We start from the raw sequence: 25,949 nt of genomic DNA, 5'->3' as shown, positions 1-25,949 counted from the left end.
TCTCTCATAACGTCCACCAAGAGATTTTTATATATTTAGGTTCTCCTATATTGGGGGCATGTATGTTAAACATGGTATATCTTCTTGTTGGAATGATCCCTTTAGAATTATGTAGTGACCTTCTATGCCTTCTGTTATGGCCATTGTTTTGAAGTCTACTTTGTCAGATATAAGTATTGCTACCTCCACTTTTGTTTTGTTTCCATTTTCATGGAATTTTTTTTTATCCCTTCACTTTCATCCTGTGTGAGTCTTTTGTTCTAAGATGGATCTCTTGTAGACAGCATATATATTTGCCATATTTTCTTATCCATTCATCTACCTATATCTTTTGATTGGAGCATTTAATCCATTTACATGTAAGGTTATTATTGATAGGCCTTTATTATTGCCATGTATTTTCTTTATGCCTATGTTCCTCTCTCTCTGTCTCTATCTGTCTGTCTCTCTCTCTCTTTATTCTTATTTTTATAGCAGTTGCTTTAGCAATTATTGCAATGACGCTTTGGTGTTAATAAACTCCTTTATTCTTCTTTTATCTTGGAAGCACTTTATTTTGCCTTAGATTTTAAATGATAGCCTTGCTGGATAGAGCAGTCTTGGTTGCAGGTTCTTGCTTTTCATTACTTTGAATACTTCATGCCATTCCCTTCTGGCCTGAAGTACTTCTGTTGATAAATTAGGTGACAGCCTTATGGGAATTCCCTTTTAAATAAGTGACTATTTTTCTCTTGCTGCCTTTAAGATTATTTATTTGTCTTTAATCTTGACTATTTTTTATTATTATGTGCCTTAGGTTCATCTTCTTTAGGACTGTCTGTGCTTCCTGAACTTGTGTGACTTTTTCCTTCACCAGGGCTAGGGAAGTTATCTGTCATTTCTTCAAACAGGGTCTCTACCACTTGCTTGATTTCTTCTCTTTCTGTTACCCCTATGATGCAGATATTGTTGTGTTTCATATTATCCTTAAACTATCCTATTTGTTTTTAATTTTTTTATTGATTTTAGAGAAAAAGGAAGGGAGAGGGATAGAGAGCTAGAAACATTGATGAGAGAGAAACATAGATAGGCTGTCTCCTGCATGCCCCCTACTAGGGATTGAGCTTACAACCTGGGCATGTGCCCTGACTGGGAATCAATCTTGTGACCTCTGGGTTCATGAGTTGATGCTCCACCCTAGCCCCTCCCATGAACACACAAGTTTAGCAGACATAGACACAAACGGCGAACAGAGTGGTAACTATGCATAGGCAGCCCAAGGCCAGTTACAAATAACATCTATAGGCTTCTTTTAGCTTAGAGCTGGGGGTCGATGTGTGGTTGGACTGAGGTTCCCTGAGGTCTGCACCCACCTATAAATTATCCCACCTACCCCTGAGTCTTCCTCCTGAGCCTTCCAAAGAGTCTTTAGGATGAACTCAGTCTAGCCTAGCTCTGGCTAGGCCCCCTGCTTAGAGATTACACAGTCAGGTGCTCAATGAGGGGAAATTAGTCTCTGCTTCAAAGCCAAACACCTCAGTCTACCACAGACTCTAACTCTACTTCTTAAGGGCACTTGCTGCAGGTTCAGGTTGGGTACAGCCTGCAGTCTCCTCTGCAGGAGCAGGTTCAGCTGCCCTGGGCTCAAGGGGATAGATCAAAAGAGTCTCTGATTCAGAATGTTGCCTGCCCAACCTGCAGGAGGGGTAAGCACTTCCTCCTGGTTCCAGGCGAAAGCCTCTGAGGGTCTCATACTTTGAATGTCTGGGTCTGAGTTCCTCTCTAAGCCGGCACAGAACTGCACCCAGTGGGGGCATTCAGGACTTTACAGAGCTGAACCAAACAGTCTTCTGTTGGTGATGGTATTCACAGCCTGCAGGGGGTGGGGACTAGCTCTACTTCTCCTTCCAGAGGCTGCCTGGCTGAACTCACAGGAAGCTTGGAACAGCCTTCGTATGGTACAGCCACAGAGTTCAGCACTTGGCCATCTGTCTCCCCGACAGAAGCCTTCTGGGAGACAGAATCCAAAAATCCCAGCTCTGAGTGGTACCAGTGCTCTCTTGCCACCAAACCAAGCAGGAGAGGGTAGAAAATCAGCCCCTTACAGGACTCTGATCTCTCTCCTCAGCTGGTCTCAGCAAAGTGGGGACCAACATTTCCTGCTCCACTTGGGCTCCAAACTCTTCAGGATAGCCCCAAAATTCCAGACCTGTGTCACTGCCCCATGCCACCGACCAAGCCGGCTGGGGCAGCCTGGGCAGCTCCACAGGTACGGGGAGGGGTTCCAACCTTGTGCTCCAGGTGGGACAGACCTTTCTCCTTTTCCCGAGCCAAACAGTTTAGTCACTAACTAGGGCTCTGCACGTTGCCTTTCAAGAAAGTAGAGGGTCCCTCAAGGTCACTGCTAGGTGTGCCTGCAGACCAGTCCCCTGAGCCCAAACGTGGCAGTGCAGCTTCTCCAACAGTCAGAGCCCAGAGCGAATTTATTAAGCTGGGACTGTGAACAACAGGAGTGCTCCTTCACTGGGAAGGTGTGATTCAAGTCTCTCAGACAGACAGAATCCCCCTGGTTCCCTCTGCCCGATGCTACGACGCTACGCAGGCTCTGCTTCCAGTCTCTGCTGTTCTGGGTTTGGGATCCCTGCAAGGGGTTGAGACCCTACACTCCCAGGGTGAGGGAGGTTTACAGCCATGATATCCTCCAGCCTCTTAGCCATCATACCTGCTTGAGGGGGGCTCTTCCTTTCCTTGACTACACTCCTCTTACCAGTCTCCATGTGGATTCTTCAGTGCTCCTTACATATAATATCTCTGATCAGCTACTCTTCAATTGGTTTTTCAAGTTGATTGCTCTGTAGTTGAGAAGTAAATCTGGTCCCTGGCTGGGAACATCGGCTCACAGGCTGCAGCTCTGCAGCCATCTTCGATTTGGGTTTGGTGCTCAATAATTGCCTGTAGCATAAAACCCAGCCCCCTTCTTTACTACTCATGTGGTCATACTCAGAAGTAAAAATAAAATAGGTGTAGTAAGTTTTCTTTGCTGTTGTGACCACAGATACCATGTAAAAATGAGAGTAATAATAATTTGTTCAGTTCATGGCATGGCCTTCAAATATATTATTATTTAATTCTTACCTTTTATAATTGCCACTTTACATATGGAAAATAGACTGAGTGTTTCATTAGCTTCCCTAATCATGACTGCTGGCCCAAACAGACTTGGGTTCAAATCATTGTTCGGCAACTTGAGAACTATGTAACTTGGAGCCAATTACTAAGTTCTTTGAGTCCCAGTGTCCCCAGATATAAAATAGATAAAACTTTTAAAGCCAATATAGAGTGTTAGTACAATATCTGACGCATTGCAGGGTCCAGACAATAAAATAAAAATTCCTCTAGTTTTATAATCAACAGAAGTTTGTTTACTCAAAGGAATTGCTTATGCTGGTGAGAGATCAACTAAGAAGTCAGACAGGTGACACAGTGAAGCAACCCAGGAATTAGTAACAGAAAAAACTGCCACCACACCTGGAAGGGGAGGCGCATGGAGGAGGAGGTCCCACCAAAACCCAGAAGCCAGCTAAGAGCTGGAGCCACAGCAGAGGAGCACCAAGGAGACTTGGGTTCTCAGGAAGGAGAGAGAAGGGGACTCACCTTGGTGTCTCCCCCGCTCTGTCTCCAAAGCCTCTCACTGGCTAAACTAAGTAAAAGCAGAGGGTAAAGGAGCCTGGGAATAGGGCTTCTTGTGGAACCAAAAAGAGGGTTCTGGAAGGTGTGGGCATTGGGTCAGAGAGCAACCAGGCAGCCAGTTGGCACAGTAGATAAACACAGACAGTAGTTACTAGTTCGCAGTGTACAATCTGGAACTCAAAATAAAATTCTCTAGCTCCTGCTCTTCCTTTTCCCTGGGAATTGGGTCAGTACTATAAACAAATTCACAGTGTAGTGTTATGCTTATAACCAAGTTTGTCTAAATAGTTGAGATGTTACATTAATTATTTTTTTTCTTAAAGACTAAAGATATTCTGTCTTCTCTCAAATGAGGTTACATACACATGTGGTTAAGGGAATTTCCAGAACACCAGCTTCATGAGTAATTCCGCATAGCGGTTAACCACACCAGTCCCTAATTTTTGGAGCAAACTCTTCAAAACAGCATGCTCATCCAGGCTTTGGATGAGCTTAGTCATGACCCCTAGGGTTAGAAGAGATTGCTTGTATGCCCGACATCTAAAACAGTGCCTGGCAACTAGTCGGCACTCACAACCTCTTTGGTGAAGAATGAACCAAATCTGAGGTTATCTTTGGCTCAGCCCCTCTCACTCAGAGCCAGCATCTCATTTCTGACCCAGCTCGCTGCTTCTACTCTGTACATCTCCACTTACCACCTGCCAGAGCCAATCATTATCCCTCTGGAGGCACTGTCATGCCTGGCCTGAAAACTTCAGCAGCCTCTGACTGGTTTCCTGGCTCTGCTCTTGCCCGCTCCTGATCACTCTCCATCCTGCAGCCAGTAATCTTCTGAAGTAAGTGCACATCTCATAGGCCCTTAGAGCATCTCAGTGGCTCCTGCCCCATTTCCAGCCCCTCCTGGGATGCAGCCTAAACACCTCTGCACGGCATCAAAGGTCCCTGGGGCTTTCCTGTTCAAGTCAGCTGCTTCTCTTGCCACAGGTGTCCTGAGAGTCTCCTGGCTCCCTTGGGCTCCAGGCTTGCATTATTCCCTCTGTGAGGAAGGCTCCTCCCCACCTTGTCCACCTTTAAGATCATATTTCAAAGCCACATTCTCTGAGGGGTCTTTCAGACTTTTGTAGGCAGTTTCTGGGTTTCTACTACACCCACCAGTTGTGACAATTTATGTTTCCGAAGCCCCCACCACACCTTGCTCCTCAGGCCAATAATCCCAGCTATAGCCTGACATGCTGTGGGCACATTTCAAATGTGAGTCAAATTTGTCAGAGGAGCACTATAGTTTTATTTCACAGATGAAGAAACTCTTATCTCAGTGGTGTTGAAGGTTTTATCTGCTGTCCTTTCCTTCCTCTCTCTGTTGCTGGCAGCCACCTGAGCCAGGGTCTCATCTCTTCATATCCAGATTATGGCCTTGGTTGGCCATCGAAGGCATGTGCTTTTCATGAGGACGGTCAGCATCAGTCGGTCACCTTATTATTTTTTCTGAATCATTCAGAGTCTAGCACAGTGCTAGTTTCATATATATTCCACAAAATTATACCCTACTCCAAAAGGTTTTAAGAGAATGAGGTAGCCCTCGCCAATTTGGCTTAGTGGATAGAGCATTGGCCCATGGCTGAAGGGTTCTGGGTCCCATTCCAGTCAAGGGCACATATCTCAGTTGCAGGCTCAATCCCCAGCCCTGGTTGGGGCATGTGTGGGAGGCAACCAATCGATGTGTCTCTTTCACATCGATGTTTCTCTCTCTGTGTCCCTCCCCCTCCCTTCCACTCTCTCTAAGAATCAGTGGAAAAATATCCTCGGGTGAGGATTAACAAAAACAAAACAAAACAAAACAAAACAAAAAACAGAAAACCCAGAAATCGACACAAGCCATTATGCTCAGTTAATATTTGACAAAGGAGGCAAGAACATACAATGGAGTCAAGACAATCTCTTCAACAAATGGTGTTGAAAAAATTGGACAGATACATGCAAAAGAAAAGAATGAGGTAGGATTGAAAGAAAAGTGAAATAAAATCAAGGTAGACAAGACACCTTAAAAAGTATCTACCTTTAATTTACCAACTATTTATTAAACACCTACTATGTTCCAAGCATCACGCAAGCCACTGGGTATAAGAATTTAAAACGCAGTCCCTTCCTCAAGAAGCTTCCTTTTCCTTCCCCAGTTTGCTGGAGCCACAGAATAAGAGCACCAGACAGCTTTCTTCCTTTAGGAAACATCATTTATGTTTACCCATGTATCCATGTATCTATGTCTATACATCTACACCTATACAGAATAAGGGGTGAAATAGAAAGGGCAGGTTCCTGGGGGTCCTTACTAAATTACTTGCTTAACCACTTTTGTTTCTCTCCTCTTTGTTGCTATCATCTGAGATTTCTGTGCCTTTTTGATTATTTCCTTTTTTTGTTGGTCTTTGTAGTTAGTAACCTCATGTTTCTAAAAACTATTCAGGGACTTCTTCCATCCTGGTCTCTGCATCCATATTCCATCCTGGGGCTGTTGGAACAAGCTTGTTTCCCTTCACAAGGCACTGCCTCATGCTTCCAGCTCTGCCCAATGCATCACGCTGTCACAGAAATCCTTCCAGGGCCCATTTGGAGATAGATTGATTACTTTGAACATGAATGGTGTGTCTTGGGGAAAAAAACAAATGAATCAAATGGAAAAATGAATGAACATCATGAAATTTACCTTACCAGCTGGAGACATGACATATTCATGAGTTCCTTGGAGACAATCCGTTTAGAAGAATTCACTATTAAAGAAAGTCTGCAGTTAGGTGGAGTCAGAGTTCAGCTTAAATGTATTTATATCTGAATGAAAAACACCCTCTGAAAGAAAAAGTCTAGAACTAGAATTTTTTATTTCGTGTGAAGGGCGGTTGGAGTGATGGTGGGCTTGCTGCAGGCATCTCCTCTCAGGCCTTCTCAAGTCTCTCTGATGTGTTTAACGGGACTGGGCATCTGCGAAAGGTTCTGTTCAGTCCCATTGACATGTATTGGCATCCATTTGGTGTAAGGCATTGTGACATCCTGTGGGGCTATAAGGACAAACAAGATAATGTCTTTAATTCAATTCAATGAGAAAAATAGATGTCTAAGTAAATAAAGGGAAAAGGTTTTGTTTGGGGTTTTCTGGTAATTAATTAAGACTTGCACAACCAGAAGTGTTACTATCACTAAGTATAGTATGGAGACCACAGATCACGGCCACTTGATTTACAGTTGAGATGCCCATGAGATGCGGGAAATCGGGTGCCCTAATGTAGGAGCTTCTTCATGTCAGAGCATCAGGAGAAAGTGACTGACAGGTGTGTGTTTGTCAGCTACTGGGACCTACCTCTCCATGTTGAGTACGTCCTTCCAGGTTCTAGACACGAGCGAGGGGAAGTCTGATTCATTCCATTAGCAATAATATTCACTGGTACTGACCATCCTATGTTAATTAGTGGCCATCCTGGGAACCTAATCACCACATAGGATGTGTTTTTAATGTGAAAATATTGCAAAGCCATCAAATGAATAAAAAATAATAATTTGTGAAATGCAACACATTCCTCTGTGGGGTACTATCTATGTACAGCTTTGCCTGCAGTGGGTTCTCAGATATGAAATGAATGTTTGAGAGTGGGTTTTCCCAAAATCACAGAGCTGAGTCTGAGCTGGAGGTAGATTTCTCCTACTAACTTGGAAGAAACACTAATGTGAAGAAGCCATGAAAAAGCTCAGGCCCATTGAGCCAAGGTTGGTATAGAATAAAATCTTAAAGGAATAAAATATTTTCACCATCTTTTGCCTGATTCCAGGCTTGGTTGGGGGGGGCGGGGAGGTGCAGGCAGGAGGATGGAGTAAGGAATTAAAGTAGTTGCATTCCTCTGTATTCCTACAGTTACTTGTAAGGAGAGAAGAGAAAAGAAAAAATGCGATTAAAGAAAGCATGAGGGGATTCCAATATAGGCATATGATCTAGCCAAATTTTGCCTTACAAATAAATAGTATTTCTGTGGCCTCAAATATAACTTACAGATTAAAACCAGCATTTAAACTAAAAGTGTATGTTAATTTCTAGATCACTTGGGAAGATGGCACCAATTTTAGATAAGTATGAAAAAAGGCAATTGGTAATTATATTTTTCATGTTTAGTAGTCTATATTATTGAAAATACAATGAGGATCTTTTGGAGATATTAAATGTCCTGCTTCTATTTTTCTTGCTCACGTTTTTAAACACAAAAATTACACAATTTGGGGTTGGGGAAAACAAAACCTCTCTCTAGGCATATACACCTCAGCAAACGTGTGCACATGCTCACCTGAGTACGGCAGGCTTCACCCAAGCTGGTCCCGGACAGCTGATAGGCGGCAGTCGTGGATGTTGATGTATGGGTGCTCCGGAGTGCAGCCCGATTGTGGTTTCTTAAACATGCCACGTCCTGGGGGTGAGAAGGGCTCTTTAGTGAAATGAAATACTACTCTGTCACAGTTTCCTTGCTCACGATTCAATCATGGCAAATCCTTCCCCAGTGCTGCCACTGAAATCATTACATTCAGAATTAAACATGGTGTAACAGAGCAGGCGACAATACCCTGAGGTGCTATTGACATGTCAGGTCTCACATCAATAATCAGCTTTCCCATACAGTGAATATGAAAAGGCCTGCAGATGTGGATTCTTTTTTCTCCCTTTGGAATGAGTGTAATCACCGCTTGTCCCTGATTCGCTGCCATCTGCCTGTCCGGTGCCACGTGGCCTGACCTGTCATCGGTGCTGCTCCCCCTTCTCCCTCCAGTCACTGCCCTCACTCTAGAAACCTGCCCAACTCAGCTCCCTAGGAGCCCTGAGACCCTCTGTGCAGGGTCTTCTTTCTCGCCACCAGTCAGTAAGCCCTTGGATCCAAACTTTTTTCTGATGTACACATCTACTATCCACCATCGTGTATCCCCTCACTCTCCTCTTGCCTCATATCCTTCAGATTTCCCCACTTTCTTTTCCTCTTGGCTTCCTTCATCTTTCTAATCCCTCCAGCACCCTTCCACCTTCGTGGAAGCAGCATGATGCTGAGGAAGGAGAACAGCTTTCACAGTGCAGAGAACTCGGCCCCAGTCACGCTCCCTGTTACATGATGTCCTGCATGTGACAAGCTCATGGAGCCTCAGTTTCCCACCCGTGAAAATTCCCACACAGCGTTGTTGTAGGGACCCAAGGAAACAAACCTTTATTCCTGTCACTTTATTTCCATCTCCATGTGAAAGGCCTTGACAGCTTTTACACTAATAAAATTGAATATTTTAGCTATGTATAGTGGAACAAGACTGAGGAATTTAACTCGCAGGCTTTAAGGAAACTAAATGTTGACCTAATAATAGGGCAGATGTTTGTTGTTGGTTTAGTAACAAATTTTTCTTTGGAAGGAAAAACTAGGTGATGGTATTTTTTTCTGAGTCTTAGACTTCTGTGTCTATAATAAATCATTCCAGTAAACTGTAAAATTCTCTAAAGGAAAGTGGGCAAAGTTTTATTGTAAGGGCCACATGCTAAATATACTAAATACAAATAGGCATTGCAGCTCATATGGTCTCTGTGACAGCTACTCACCTCTGCTGCTGTAGCACAATAATACCCAAATGAATGAGCTGGACTGTCTCCCAATAAAACTTTATTCACAAATAGGTGGCAAGTTACCTTTGGCCCCTGGACTCTATTTATCCAGCTCCTGCTCTGGGGCATGAATGGAGATTACAGTTACCGTAAATGATTAAGGAAGTCAGAAATTATGAGTGAGTTACAGGTCTCAGGTGATTCTTTCGTGATAATTCTAGAATCATTAAGGCTTTTTGGTTAATAATGAACATCATTGTGTGTGTGTGTGTGTGTGTGTGAGTGTACATGTGTGTGTGGCCTGTATAAAGTTCTCCTGACAGAAATATTAGTAAGCTCCAGACTTTGAAATGTAGAGTAAACAGGCCCTTGAAAGCAGATTTGGGTTCTATAGGTTTGTTGGAAGTTGGTAAACCCATCCTGGCTTCCTGGAACTCCTGGAGCTGAGAAATCAGAAAGCCAGAGAGAAGGGGGATAGCAGTGATGACTGCCATTCATTGGGCTGCCCTTCTTGTCACAACTATGACCACGATTCTCTGCACTTTAAGTGAAGGTTCAATTGAGGGAGGACGAGTGCTCAGCCCACACCCACACTTAGGACAGAGGCTGCTTTCCCTGTGACCACAACAGTCCCCTCAACAAAAGTGACTGCCTTTCCCTGGGCCACCCACCTTTCTCCAGATTTAGAACCAGAGCAGGTAAAATGGTCTCTTCTTCCTTCTATGTTTACTTTCCAGGAGCGGTTTCAAACACCAAACAATAAATATATCCTGAGTCACCCAATATGGCGTGCCGGGCATAAAGCTTCCACTATATTATATTTTATTGTTTAAATATATTTTTATTGATTTCAGAGAGGAAGGGAGAGGGGGAGAGAGATAGAAACATCAATGATGAGAGAGAATCATTGATTGGCTGCCTCTTGCATGCCCCACGCTGGGGATGGAACCCGCAACCTGGGCATGTGCCCTGACCAGGAATCAAGCCCAGGGCCCTTCAGTCAGCAGGACGATGCTCCATCCACTGAACCATACCAGTCGGGCCTTCATTATATTTTAAATTTTCTTTTCTTTCCATTTCCAGAACTAAACTGCAAAGAGACAAGAAAATGAAAGCTCAGACAATTAAGAAATCTGCCCAAGGCATCACCAATAACTAACTGTGAAGTGATAACTTGAACATAGTTCTCACCAACTGCAAGCGTTCTCCATGCATATAACTGCTGTGGAGCAATGGCTAACATCGCAGGCTCTCAAGCCTTACTGACTGGGTTCAAATCTCAGTTCCACTACTTACTAGCTGCATCACCTTGAACAACCCCGTGTCTTAGTTTTCTATTTCATCAAACTAGAATGATACTGATCCCCCCACATACACAGTTTGTCCTAAGTAGTGAAGCAGTAACGGGCACATAATAAACAGCTCAGGGACTGGCTCTTTCTGTGATCGCAGGAGCCTGTCATTCCCTGCTGTGTCTCTAGCACTTAGAATAACTCCTACCACACAGTCGGCAACATTGCTGTATAAATGCAAAATGTTCGAACAAACTAGTCTTTGAATTAGGTCATGTCTGGGTTCAAAGCCAACTTTTCTTTGTATCATGTGAATTTGATAGGTCAAATTTAATATGAGTCTTTGAAATCATGATTTGAAATGTAGTAATGGGAACTGGTGATTGTCTTAGTTATTTCAATGCTCCCAACAAACGTGGATGCTGTACAAAGGTGATGCTGAGGTTCATAGCACACAGCACACGGCACACGGCACATTCACATATATTCTAGTTCTTTGCTATTCCCGAAGGAGTGTCCTTATGTAATTCATTCTAAAATCTCCTTCATCCTTTTTTTAAAAAAACAACAACAAACAAACATCTAAGTCTGTCATTATGGCATAGACTTTATCTCTGAATGTTTGTACTAAACTTGTGTCCTGTTTAATACTGTGTATTTTAAATCCAAGCTAGTATTTCGTGACAACAGCTGCTGGGAGTTACTGTAATAAGTGAATCATGGTCCTATTCAGCTGGCAAGATTGCCTTTGATTGCACATCAGCAATGATGGGGGTACAGAAGGCAACAGTGCCTCCGGGGGGGCATACACAGCCCCCAGTGGACCATACACTGAGAGGAGCATGTCCAGGAAATATGGGGATGGAAGTGCATTTGAAACCATCAGCTTTTTCAGGTAGAATTTCATGCAGTTTCTCAGAAGCTGAGACCTGTAGCCCCAAGAACACCATCTAGACACTGTCACTTCTTGGCAGACAACCATTTTTAAAGTTTTATCAGATTTACAATAACATTCATTCTGAGTGGTGATTAACAGATACCCCTAACACAGCAAAGCACTGGGGTTCTAATCTTTCTCCCTGTCTTACACTGTAAATTATTTTCATTAAGATTAAGCATCTCACTAGAGTAACTTAGGCAACCACCACCTCAGAAGGCTCTATCCCAACAGTCCATGGACCAAAGAATACTTTAAAGACCTCAGCAATTTCAGATGCCAACATGAAGCATCATTTTTGTTTGTTTTAATGTAGTATCCTCTACATGTTTTGTTTAAAACAACTAAAGTGAATAAGTTTTACTCTTGAAGTTTCTTCTGTTTACAATCAAAATGATGTACACACTTAGTCTGATATGTATTTTCTTCAAGCAAAGAAAAATCAAATATTGAATATGTTTGGAAATATGTATAACTTAAAAGTCTGCCTCAGTTTAAATTATTGATGCATTTGATTACCTTATAAACTAAGCTATAAATTAAACTGTAAGTAAGAGAGTTAAAGAATGCTGGGAGGTTGAATTTCCACATACAGTGAAACTGATTTTTCAGGAACCCATTGGTAAAACATAGTTATGAGATTAACATATGAAATAACAATTTGGTCCTAAATGCATTAATAAAGAGAAATAAGATTTACCCTGAGATAGTTTATATGTAAAGTATGATGAGTCTGAAAACATTGTAAAATATAACAACGTTTAATCTTCTATTGAAATAACAGCTAAAAAGTTGTTATGTATGAGGAATTATGTCCTATGTATCTTACTTGTATTATTTTATTTCATTCTTAGATAGTATTATTACCCTCATTTGCTGATAAAGAAAAAGAGAAGAAAAGAGGGATTTGTAAAGGTCAAGTAATTTGCCAGAGGTTGCAAGGCTAGGGAAATTGCAGAGCCAAGATTGGAACTAGATAATTTGCCTCAGAAGCCTGAATTCTAGCCTATGACACAAGCTTACGATGTTAATGAGACTGACAATAAACACGTGTTTTGGTTGTGTATGAAAATGGTTGCATATGACAACCTATACATATAATGTTATTATAGGTAATATAACAGATAATACAATTACATACAGAATGGAAATAAAAATATGTCCTTTAAAAAGCAATTCTACCTTTTTAGAGGGCAGAATTTCAGGGAATGATAACTTCACAGTACTCTATAATAAACTCCGTTTTTGTTTTTGCATTCCAGATTAGTATTTCTATATCTTATTAATCAACCAATTAAAATTCCTATACAAATTGTTATTGCTTTTTAGCTAGACATGACACATCTGAGCCTCAAAGAAGTTAAGAAAATGGACTACCATCATGTAGGTAGTTGGGAGCAGAAATTATATTCAACCCAATTCTTATGATTTCAAGTGTAATACAGTAAATTTTTTTCCACCTTCTGCTGTAAGGTGGCAGAATGAGGACAAAATTGGTTTGTGAAATCTACTCAACACTACACTTGTTCTTTCTTCGCATAGGGCGCTACCCTCAGGAGAACAAGGGAACCTACATCCCAGTTCCTGTCGTTCCTGAGCTGCGAAGTGGCAAATGGGGGGCCAAAGTCATCAGCAGAGAGGACAGGTCTGTCCGGCTGTCTATCCAGTCTTCCCCGGAGTGCATTGTGGGGAAATTCCGCATGTACATTGCCGTCTGGACCCCCTATGGTATACTCCGCACCAGCCGGAACCCAGAAACCGACACCTACATTCTCTTCAATCCTTGGTGTGAAGGTAAAGGGCAGGCGTTTGTTTTTATCATTAAAAACAATTCATATATTTACGATGTTTCTCTTTTTTGAAGTTATAGCAGAATTATTGTGGAAGACATGTTTCTTTTCTACATACACTCCCCTCCCCACCACTATTAACAGACAGAAAAAAAAATGAGAAATTTGTCCTTAAACTATATGAGAACAAAACCTGTATACATAACATTAATGCTGCTATACATTTATTCCAGGAAAAAATGAAAGCTTGCCTAAAGTTGCACAATTAGTTAATTGTCAAGTTATAGTTTTATGGCATGACCTCTGTGTTTGTGATTTCTCTGTGAACAAAATAGGCTTATGAAACTTGACTTTCAAACCTATTAAGATCCATAATCTGGCTTCAGAAAAATACAATAAAGTTGATCCTGTGGAACTAATTTCACTATCTAATTCAAGAATAGACAGCCTTAAGGTCTAATGATCCCATAAATTTGTTTATATGCATAGTGGATGCAAATTTCATAAGCCATAAGTCTGGATGTGCAAACATATAACTTTATTTTAATGGGATACAACTTAATCTCTGCTGCTATTTTGATTCTTCTTTCTGTCTACAGCAGCTTAACCTAGTTTTACTTAAATAAATGAAACCAAGTCCAAGAATTTCTCTATCAATGCAGTTTAAAAACTCAATTCTGCACCATAGTTCCTCCTCATGCCTATGTCTATCCTTCTGCCTCCACTCTGGCATGGGCCTGATTTTAGTTCCAGAGGCAGCAGCACTGATGGGAAAGGAACCACTTTTAGATCTTGAGAAATAAGTAATGAAACATGTAAAATCTGACATCGCGTGGGAGACTTCTCACATCATCTACCCCACATGCATTGCTCTCTAAAATCTTCCAAAAGGACTCAACAGTATTGTTAATTTTGAGTGGCTGTTGTTTGTGAGAGGTGTTTTCTACTTCTATATAACATTAACCTGGATCCTACTGACCTTTTCTTTGAATTATCTCGTCCACAAATGTTGGCAGATGGCACTAGCTAATTCTATACTTCCCACCCACCAACCCTATTATCTTGTACCAAATAGCCTTATCCATGTGACAGATGTTCAAGGTTGATGGTATCGTGTTAACTGGCCCATGGGCAGTTCAAAGGTGCACTCCTGCTTACAGTCATCTTGTTAACCAGATAGAAGGCGTTCTGCAGCTGAGTGAATGGGATGTTATTTGCAGGATTGAAAAGACTGAGGCACAGAGACAAACTAAGATTTTGAAAATATTAAGTTAGAGATAACTTTAAATACCAAACAGAAACTACAGTGGTAGCACTGGAGTGGAGGAGAAGATGGATTGGCGATTTACTTTGGACTTAGAACAGAAAGTGCAGAGGGATTAAACATGGGAGGTGAAGAAAAGGTGGAGTCAAGAATTACTCTATGTAGCCCAGCTGGCATGGCTCAGTGGTTTATCATTGACCTATGAACCCAGAGGTCATGTTTAGATTGCCAGTCAGGACACATGTCCGGTTGCAGGCTCGATCCCCAGTGTGGGGCATGCAGGAGGCAGCTGATCAATGATTCTCTTTCATCTTTGATGTTTCTATCTCTCTCTCCCTCTTTCTTCCTCTATGAAATCCATAAAAATATATTTTTTGAAAAAGCATTACTCTATGTATCTGGTTTAACCAACTGGGTTGCCATTTCCAGAGCTGCAATCAGAAGAACTTGCTGTCACAGAGGCAGATACATTGGTTGATTCAGGAAGGCAGCAATCAGTTCCTTGGGGTGCTGCTGATGAGCTGAATGATAAGGAAAGACAGTGGCCATGTGTTTGGAAAATGCACAAGAAATTAGGGAATAAAAAGGATAGTTTTATTAGAGAAAGAAGCCAGAGAAGTGGCCATGGGCTACAGTGTAATGCAAGGTGAGGGAGTGAAGATAATAGGCATTGCCATTTCCTTCAGGAAGACTTTCTGTGACACCAAGATGGTGATGTATCAAAGGAGAATTTTTTAAAACAGTAGAGAGTAGGCATAATTTATGGTGATGGAGACAAATCTGAAAAAGGGCTTGCTGCCCAGAGAGAGGGTAGTGGCTCAGATTCTTGGATGCACATTGAAATGACCTGGGCAGCTTTGAAAATTACTGATGCCTCAGTCTTCCATTCAGACATCCTGAGGTAACTTGTCTGGAGAGCAGCATGGGCCTTGGGGTCCTTACAAAGCTTTGCAGGGATCCTTAGAGCCAAGGCTGAGAAGCACTGACTTCCAGAGTGGAATCTTTGAGGGGGAGGGATGCAGGGAACAGAGATCTGAAGGGCTTGACAGATGGAGCTGTCCACCCTCCATTGTGACAGGAATAAAGCAGGAGGTGGGTGAAAGCATGGGTTTCTAGAATCAAGGAGGAGGATGACGTTGTTGCCACTTTGTGATTCTCTTTTGCTCGGTGAAGTGTAAAGCAAAGTCATCTGTGGAGAACAAGAAGCAAGGAGAGAGTTTTAGAGGCTTAAACATGAGTTGGGAGTGGGAAGTGGGCCTCTTACCTACCAAAACAAGGCAGGTGGGTCCTCCCTGCTCCCCAGAACACAGGGACACTACTGCAGACCCCCTCACCCCCAGTGCCTTGGCCTGTGAAAGTCCAAACATTTCTGCAAACCCCTTAGGGGTTTCTGTCCTTTATTCCATTTCCTCCTCCAGGAATCCTATTTCTCCCAGTGCTGACACCAATCTGCCTCAAAACCAACAATGCTCCTCCAAACAGCATTCCATGAAACATCCAGAATGACTAGAAATTAATTGTGATTTGATGTGGAGGGTGAGGGGTGGAAAGATTTACTCTGGTTCTGAAACTTGATGCACATCAGAATCACCTGGAGGGCTTGTTAAATCAGATTTCTGAGCAGCATCAGAAGGTTGAGCAGGTCTGGGGTGGGACCTGAGAATTTGCATTTGTAACCAGTTCCCAGGAAATGCTGATGCTGCTAGTCAAGGACCACACTTAGAGAACCACTGGCTCATGTAATAATCATCAATCAATAAATACAAAACGCAGGAGAGTATTTTTTTTTACTCTTAAATTTGTGTTGACTCCTCTTTACACCTAACCCCAGGCTCTCCCTATCTCACTGCCTCTTCGTTTGCCCATTCTGTTCTCCCTTGTTCTCCAAAAGTCTCTCCCATCCTCTCTTCAAAGAAAACTCTTTTTCTTTTCGCATGCAGAGTGGTTCAGCAACCTTTTTTATTTTGTTGTTTGTGCTCCTCCAATAGTCAGGCTTTTGGGGACCCCACACTTTTTGAAGACCATTCCATCCTTCCAGAAAAATTCTGGTGTCAGCTTTTCAGATAATAACTTTTTATATTCTATCTAGAGGCCCAGTGCACAAAAATTTGTGCACTTGGGGGGCAGGGGAGGGTCCCTCAGCCCGGCCTGTGCCCTATCGCAGTCTGGGACCCCTCGGGGAATGACCACCTACTGGCTTAGGCCTGATCCCCGAGGGATCGGGCCTAAGCAGGCAATCAGACATCCCTCTGGCAACCCTCGGGGGATGTCTACTTGCCAGCGGGGAGCAGACCTAAGCTGCAGTCGGACATCCTTAACGCTGCTGAGGAGGCAGGAGAGGCTCCCTCCACCACTGCTATACTGGCAGCCATCAGCCTGGCTTGTGGCTGAGCAGAGCTCCTCCATGTGGGAGCACACTGACCACCAGAGGGCAGCTCCTGTATTGAGCGTCTGCCCCCTGGTGGTCAGTGTGTGTCATAGTGACCAGTCATTCCCAGTCTTTCTGCTGTTAGGGTCAGTTTGCATATTACCCTTTTACTATATAGGATAGAGGCCTGGTGCATGGGTGAGGGCTGGCTGGTTTGCCCTGAAGGGTGTCCCGGATCAGGGTGGGGGTCCCGCTTGGGTGCCTGGCCAGCCTGGGTGAGGGGCTGAGGGCCGTTTTCAGCCTGGCTGGCGACTGAAGCTCCCAGCCTCTCCTTTTCTTCTTTTATTATTCTGGGGTTTGTTTACCTTCTATAATTGAAACTTCGTTGCTGTCACTGGAGCTGAGAGTCGCTCGCTCCAGCTCTGAGGCCTCGGCCTGCTGAAAGCAGGTATCTGGGGTTTGTTTAGCTTCTATAATTGAAACTTTGTTGCTTTCGGAGCTTAGAGCTGGGGCGCGGCAGGTGGGGAACCTTGGCTTCCTCCATCACTGGAGCAAGCAAGCCCCCAGCTCGCTTCAGCTGCGTGGCTGCTGGCCGCCATCTTGGTTGGTGGTTAATTTGCTTATCACCCTGATTAGCCAATGGGAAGTGTAGCGAAGGTACGGTCAATTACCCTTTTTGTCTTTTATTAGATAGGATGTGAATATTCACTGATATCTCCCAGGGAATGTTAATGAAATGGGAGAAAGAAGTCATCTCCTCATTTCACTTACTGTGTGATTTTCCCAAACTACAAGCTAAGGCATAACCCCAAAAGGGGATCTGTGTCATGAACCCCAGACACACTCAAATACATGGTTGCCTGACAGTCACCCAGTTTTGTGCTTGCATATGCTAATTCATAACAAGGGACTCTTGAAGATATGGTCTGACAATTGGAAAGTAGATAAAAAGAGAGGGGTTTGGCCATTCCCCAGGTGGGAAAGATAACAGAAGAGAAAGTCAGAAATTGTCAAAAGAGAGCAAGCTGAGCAGGATGCTGAAAACAGCACACTCAATGTGGAAGTGGCATCCAAGGTGGCTTAGGACACTGGGTTGAAATTCTAGGGGCATGTACAGTACTTATTGATAAAAGCATGCTCAGCTGTCTTCCAAGGGGCCCTTCAGCTTGCTTTGCATTCATCAGCGATCTATCCTTAATCACTAAATCATTAATGGGGATCAATAGCAATACCACACTAGTGAGAGCAGGGGTGGATGCAGGGAGAATTATTGGCTAGATTTTTTAATTTAATAGCACCAAATGGGCTTCAGATAAGTTCCATGAGGGAGCCCTTCTCCAGGAGGTTGGAAAGAGAACTGTACCCACAAAGGCAGCAGGAGTAAGTCGGACAGTTTTGTGAATTCTGATTACTCAGAAACTCTGTATTATTGAATGCATTTTACTACTTAAATTTAGAATGTTCCAGATTGGTAGTCTAGCCTTAGTGCCAAATAGTATGTTCTGAAAGATTTAGATGTCCCGTACCTGTGTTCTGTCCTTCATCCAGGCCAATATTTCATTGGTTGAGCATCATTTATTATTATGGGATATTTCCTTTCTTGATGACTTGTTTCCTCCCATATTCTCCAGCATTGATTTTCTTTACCTCATTCAGTCTTGTATCTAGCTCCTAGCACAGTACGTAGTACATGCTTAATGTTTAATGAATATTTGCCGCATTGATTTAATAATTCCAAATAAATGCTTTTTAGGTTCACACCACCTACCATCACAGATAAGCTGTAAATGTAATCTTACACCAAACCATCTTGAAAAATGTCAAAAAACTATATGGTGTATGTTGGAGTGTGTTTGTGGGAACGTGTGTGTGTGGATTTTTCTCTCTCAGCATCTGACATCAAATTAGCACCTGGGATTTCTACCTATGGATTCCATGCGATTTCTTTTTTTTGTATTTTCCTTGAAACTAAGAAATCAATTACAATTAATGTAAATAAATCAATAAATTTCTAAATATCTGGGTGCTTTTAATAGGTAGTAATTAAATATGACCAGTTTGTATTTTATTATGAAATTAATCCTTATTCTATTTTCTTTGTAACTATACATGTCTTTTATACCTTTCAGTACAGAATGGAGTAATCACCAGGACTGGTATTTCCTGGGGTAACAATGACCAACACTTTTTATCTTGGAAACCCTTGTACCCAGATCAGAATTCATACCCTCAGACTAGAGCCATTCACCCATTCAATCCATACATATTGAGAGTATGTCTTCTCTGCACTTCCAGGCCCATGACAACATAAATACCCATGGGTAGTACAACAATATTATTTATTTACTCACAAAGATGAAGAGTTAATGCTATATTAGGCACTGGGCATATGGCAGTGAAATAGACAATCTTTGCCCTCAGAGAGCTTCTACAAAGGTTTCACAAATGGTAAAAGTACTAAAATAAATCATGGCACAACAAGAACATATAATAAGGGCATCTGGTTTAGTTGGGGAAAGAGGAGACTTCTCTAGCCCCTAGAATAGTGCTTGCATGCAATAGCACTCAAATAGTTGTTTAATTGAATTTTTGTGAAGTTTTAATAAAGCTTATGTAAAACTTTAAGCCCTTGCTTATTCAAATCTTCTACTGAATAAAAGTTCATATATCACTCTTCCCAGTATCAGAATCATTAGAGGCTCATTCATCATTTTTTTACACTAAGTGAATATCATTCATTGTGGTATTGCAATCCACGGGACCCCAGAGAACAAAAAGTCAAAATTCTTCTAAATGGCATACAAGTGACCCCAGAATCAAGGTCAAATCACACTAATCTGCCAGTTCATGTGTTTTACAATTGTTTATATGTGTAATATTTTTATACTCTTCAAAGAATGTTCATGGCCAGGAGCTCCCTGCATTGTGTGTTTTGGAAAGCAGGATCCATTCAGCTTAGCATGGTGCTAGGCACAAAGTGAATGTTCAATGGATGTTTACTTAATGGAATTGATGACCATTACTCTGACAGGCAGGGAGAGGATTATTAGCCTCATATTTCAAGAGAAAAATCAGACTCGTGGTGTTACATAAATTTCTTAAGGTCACATAGAAAATTAAGAAACAAGCTAGGGTTGAAAGTTGAATTCCTGGTTTGGTACAGATAAGTTCTCTTTTTAAAAAAAACAGAACATTGGTATTCTGTCTTGTGTAATATGATAAACAAGAAGTAAATGCCAGCCAGGAAGCTTCTATAATGTTCTAATCAGCATTGGAAAGGCCTGCCATTAAGAATAAATTAAAATAAAGCCAGGTTGATAACTATAAGATCAAACAAAAGTTTTCTTTGAAAAAAATGTAAGCGTGCCAACAAGGGTGCAGGCTCCCTTTGAGTCCACATGCTAAGACTCTCTGACACTTTTCTCTGTGGAGTTACTTCATGAATAATAGCCTGTCTTCGGAAGATATTGGAGTATACTGAAAAGTCCTTAAATGGCAAAACAAACAAATCAAATAAACTTCTCAAGCTGATCTGAGCTGTAATGTAATGCAACATATTTGCCTGTGTTTTATGGATTTGTTTCATTTGCATTAATAGGAACAAAGGCAGGCCTCTAGAATGTATTGAATCATTTTAGGAAGACAGTGGCTTTGGAACCTTCCAGAAAGAAAGGAAGCACAACTAGCTGGTGTTGCTCAGTGGTTGAGCATCAACTTATGAACCAGGAGGTCACAGTTTGATTCCTGGTCAGGGCACATATCCAGGTCACAGGCACAATTCCCAATGTGGGGCATGCAGGAGGCAGCTGATCAATGATTCTCTCTCATCATTGAAGTGTCTATCTCACTCTCACCCTCCTTTCCTCTCTCTGAAATCAATAAACACACACACACACACACACACACACACACACACTATATATATATATATATATTGAAAGCACAGACTCTGAAAATGCCATTTCTTATATGCTCTGTGGACAAGAAGTTATTCCTAACATGCCTGCACAGAACACAGCCTGCTGGAGTCCCCAGCCCTTCTGATTTACTTTGAGATGGACAAACATATCATGATGACACCAATCTGGGATCATATTTGCTCTGCAGATGGAGTCACTCCCTCGAAGAGTGATTGCACTTGGCCAGCATAAGTCTTCCCTCTGTCTCTAGTGATGTTCAGCTTTTATTCAAAAGGGAGGGGAGTAGAAGTTATTCCTAATACCCTCACTCAAAATTTCTCCCTTCACTAAAATGATGACACATTTTGCCTTTTTGAAGGGTCCAAACCATCATTCCTTCTAAAGGATGAGATACAAATCCAGACTCGAATGTAAACCATCAGGCAGCCTTTGCAGAGATAACTTGCACGGTGGCATTTCTGGCCACTATAATTTCCTTTGATCCCTGAGTTTGCTCTGGTAGGCTTGACTTCATTGACTTTGAGATGGGACTTGCTTTAAATTTAAATTTAAATAAGCAAAAGAAATTTTTCAGCCCAGGTGATGATGAATAACCCTTTCTTCCAAAGACCTTATACAGATACTAAAATCAATAGGTTCAGCATTCATTTTTACATGTTTGTTATAAATTCTTACTTTCTCTGGGTGTGGAGGCAAGTGGTAATTTCCAAGGTTACCTGAAATCAATCCTACTGAGTCGTAACATTTTTTAGCCCATAATGCTCTTTCAAAACTACCTCATATTCCCACCAGAGGAGCAGTAAAATGAGTGAGATCATTCTTGTTTACTAGTTGCCTCGTTAGTCACCTGGAAGAGTGGTATTCACAAGGAATATTGAAGGTCTGCTCTGTCTGGTGGCAGAGCTGCTGGACACAGTTGGTGGAGGCATCATGCCACATTCACCAAGGACGCCAGGCAGGGGCTCTTTTCCTGTTGAGTTTTATGCGGGTAATTGTTTACGAGGGGTCACTGAGAATCAAGAAGTTGTCTGTAGGTCAAGGTGCTGCCACACCAATTCCATGAGCTATCTAGATCTAGCCTCTCCTATCAGTTCTCAATCACTGCATTATATATAAGCACACACACACACACACACACACACACACACACACACACACACCCCTGCCTTCTAACACTTAAAAGTGCTGGGTTCTACAACACTGAGCTCTTGGTCAGTTTGTTTTCCTCTTAGTAGTACCCTCCATTTTACTAAGTGAAGAATGAATTTCCTCCTGGAACTACAAAACCCCACCACGCCTCTAACACTAACCAAATTCTTTTTTAAACAACACCAAAACAAAAAGCCAACAACAAAGTCTCCGAAGGCAGATGATTAAGTTTTCCTATTTTTGTTAGCCTATCAAACATGGGGGGGGGGGTGGAGTTTCTATAGTGATGTGTTCGTTTGTTTTTATCCAAGCTTTGGACAACTATATTTTAAAGTGACAGATCTGAGTAAAAACATGAACTAAAGCAGTACCTTCCACTCTCAATCTTCTTTTAAAGTCATAAATAAATTTAAAATTAAAATCAAGGCTTCCCGTTTGACTTCCTTGCCTTGGTGAGGATTCATGATTATGCCGCCCATTCTCTGGGAAGATTTACTTCAGCTGCTGGAAGGAAAGGAGTTGCCTGGTCCTGAGCTACAGAACTCCCCGCAGTTCACAGAGCGCCACCTGAATTTATAACTCCCCATGAATAGTAACCGAATCCCAAGGCAAATCCTTCATTTTCTTGGACTTGTCTCTCACTCTCCAAACTCCAGACATTCATCCCCCTCTCATTTTCTCAGTAGGTGCTCTGTGCTGGGTGGTGGGGATACACTGAACTGATCTCTGGGACTCAAGAATCATAGTCCACATGTATTAGTAGTCAAAGCCTGGCTTCATCTTTTACAGGCACTGTGGCCTTGGGAAAGCTGCTCTACTTTTCTCTTCCTCAGTTTCCTCATCTGTAAAACAGGGATTAGATAATATCTTCCTCTCAGCGCTATTGTGTGTTTCAATAAGTTTATTTGTTTTTGTACTGCACTTAGAAAGTTCTTGGCACATAGCAAATACTGAATACATGCTTTTTCGATAAATAATTAAATTTTACAGAGCAACCTCCTTCTAGTGGGATGGATGCTACCACAGCATCCATAGGACACTAAGGGAACAAGGCTTAATCTAGCCTGCGCTGGTAAGAAAAGGGCACAGGGAGACTTAAGGAAGGAGGAAAAATTATGATTATACTAGAGGCCCAATGCACGAAATTTGTCCCCTCAGCCCAGCCTGTGCCCTATCATAGTCCCAGAGCCCTTGGGGGATGTCCTATTGACGACTTAGACCCGCTCCTTGGGGGAAGCGGGCCTAAGCCATCAGTTGGACATCCTTAGCACTGCCGGGGAGGTGGGAGAGGCTCCTGCCACAGCTGCTCCACTTGCCAGCCGTGAGCCCGGCTTCTGGCTGAGCAGTGCTCCCTCTGTGGGAGTGCACTACCACCAGGGGGCAGTTCCTGTGTTGAGTGTCTGCCCCCTGGTGGTCAGTGCACATCATAGTGACCAGTTGTTCCACCAAGATGGCTGTGCATACAGCAGGGTGTGTGCAGGTGGGCAGGGCTGGGCTTGATGCTGCATACATGAGGGCGCTTGAGGGACGTTGACCAGAAGGTGAATTGGGGGAGTCCTGTGGGGTGCTGGCCAGGGGCTGGACTCCAGGACTCTGGGGAGTCCCACAGTCCCATGGGGCACCAACCCCACAGGCTAAACATCAGGGCAAAGGGCACCACCTCCACTCCAGCTCCCCCCGGGGGAAATGAGATTCAGCTCCCATGTCGGGATAAACCTGGGGTAGTGGGAGCTGCCCACATTCCACGTCCTCCCCCCAGCCTTGACCTGGGGTATGAACATGACAGAAAACCTCCCTGGTCACTGCCTGGTCCCCTACTCTGAGCTTCTCCCCACACAAGAGCAGTGATTTCATTTCCTTATAAGAGCAGTGACCTCACTTCCTGACGATGGAGCCCAACAGGCTTTGACACTGCGTCCCCACGGGCATTGTCACAGACTCTGACAGGAAGGAGGAGGGAGTTGGATACCCACACCCAGGACTTGGCAAATAGTGATATTAAAATATTTCTTCTAATTAATTCTTTCAATGTGCACAAATTTGTGCACTAGGCCACTAGTCAGTACATAATATTCTTTTTAATAACTGCTTGATATGGTTGCATCATTATTGATATGGTCTTTTATTTACAAACTAGAGGCCTGGTGCATGGATTTGTGCACTGGTGGGGTCCCTTGGCCTGGCCTGCGCCCTCTGGCAACCCGGGACCCTCGGGGGCTATTGGAGGCCCAGTGCATGGATTCAGTCCAATCCCTGCAGGCCAGGCTGAGGGACCCACACCAAGCCTCTAGTATGCATATAAGATCTTTGGTTTATCTCTTCCCACTTTCTCCCCTCCCCTCTTCCCTCTGAGATTCACCAGTCTGTTCCATGTTTCCATGCCTGTGCGTTGAGTATCTGCCCCTGTTGGTCAGTGTGTGTCATAGTTACTGATAGAACGGTCACTTAGGCTTTTATATATGTTTAGATAAATACTTAAATTGCTTCTCATTTTCAATATAGCATCCCATACTGTATTAAATGTTTCGCATACCCTTTGTACAAACATATTTCTATAAATATACACCTGAAATAGCATTGCTGGGTCAAAGTGAATTCACATTTTAGATTTTCATAGATACTGTCAAATTATTCTAGAAAAAGACTGCAATATTTTATAATACAGCCACAGCACATGTGAGTATTCATTTCTTCATGCCCTCATTGACACTGTTACCATTTGTTTTACAATTTGCCGGTATAATAGGTATAATATGATATTTCATGATTATTTTAGCTTATATGTCTCTATTAGTAAACTTGAGCATTTTTACATTTGTATTTCTCTACTTGTACATTTCTGGGACAATTTATGTGAATTAAGGATTGGAAGGAAGAGACACACATGTACTTTTAAAATCTATCACTAAACTTTGTTTATAGCGAGAGAAAGAGATTTTACTGAAAAAATTTTCTCACATGAATAGCTAGTTGTCAAAACATCATTTATTGATCAGATCTGTCATTATCTATTACTTTTAAATGCCATCTATATCATATATTAAGACTAAATGTACATCTAGCTCTATCCTTTTATTTACCTACTAGAGGCCCGGTGCACAAAAATTTATGCACTCGGGGGTAGGGGATCCCTCAGCCCAGCCTGTGACCCCTCACAGTCTGGGATGCCTCAGGGGTGACCACTTGCTGGCTTAGGCCTGCTCCCCGGGGGACTGGGCCTAAGATGGCAATCAGACATCCCTCTGGCAGCCCAGCAGCCCTCGGGGGATGTCCACTTGCCAGCGGGGAGCAGACCTAAGCTGCAGCCGGACATCCTTAGTGCTGCTGAGGAGGCAGAAAAGGCTCCCACCACCACTGCTGTACTGGTAGCCATCAGCCTGGCTTGTGGCTGAGCAGAGCTCCCCACTGTGAGAGCGCACTGACCACCAGAGGGCAGCTCCTGCATTGAGCATCTGCCCCCTGGTGGTCAGTGTGTGTCATAGTGACCAGTCATTCCCAGTCTTTCTGCTGTTAGGGTCAGTTTGGATATTACCCTTTTACTATATAGGATAGAGGCCTGGTGCATGGGTGGGGGCCGGCTGGTTTGCCCTGAAGGGTGTCCCGGATCAGGGTGGGGGTCCCACTTGGGTGTCTGGCCAGCCTGGGGGAGGGGCTGATGGCTGTTTGCAGCTGGTCGCACCCCCTTCAGGGTGGGGGTCCCCACTGGGGTGCCTGGCCAGTCTGGGTGAGGGGCTGAGGGCCATTTTCCGGCTGGTGGGCGACTGAAGCTCCCAGCCTCTTTTTTTTTTTTCTGGGATTTATTTACCTTCCATAGCTGTCACTGGAGCTGAGAGCCAGCTCCAGCTCTGAGGCCTGGCTCCAGCTCTGAGGCTGTGGCTGGCTGAAAGCAGATATCTGGGGTTTGTTTAGCTTCTATAATTGAAACTCTGTTGCCATCACTGGTGCTCTA

General features: G+C 43.0%; 1 protein-coding gene across 1 annotated transcript in view; it reads left to right on the top strand.

The window, feature by feature from the left end:
- Nucleotides 1-25,949, top strand: part of F13A1 (coagulation factor XIII A chain) — a 188,057-nt gene that overhangs the window by 55,339 nt on the left and 106,769 nt on the right. Inside the window, exon 4 of the mRNA XM_081087925.1 lies at nucleotides 13,052-13,303. Within this exon, the coding sequence (XP_080944051.1) occupies nucleotides 13,052-13,303 (252 nt within the window). The remainder of the gene's footprint in view (nucleotides 1-13,051; nucleotides 13,304-25,949) is intronic.

This window comes from Myotis nattereri (genome assembly GCF_964212035.1).
Source record: "Myotis nattereri genome assembly, chromosome: 3".
Classification (NCBI taxonomy): Eukaryota; Metazoa; Chordata; class Mammalia; order Chiroptera; family Vespertilionidae; genus Myotis; species Myotis nattereri.
This window is presented reverse-complemented; position numbering and strand designations above follow the sequence as displayed.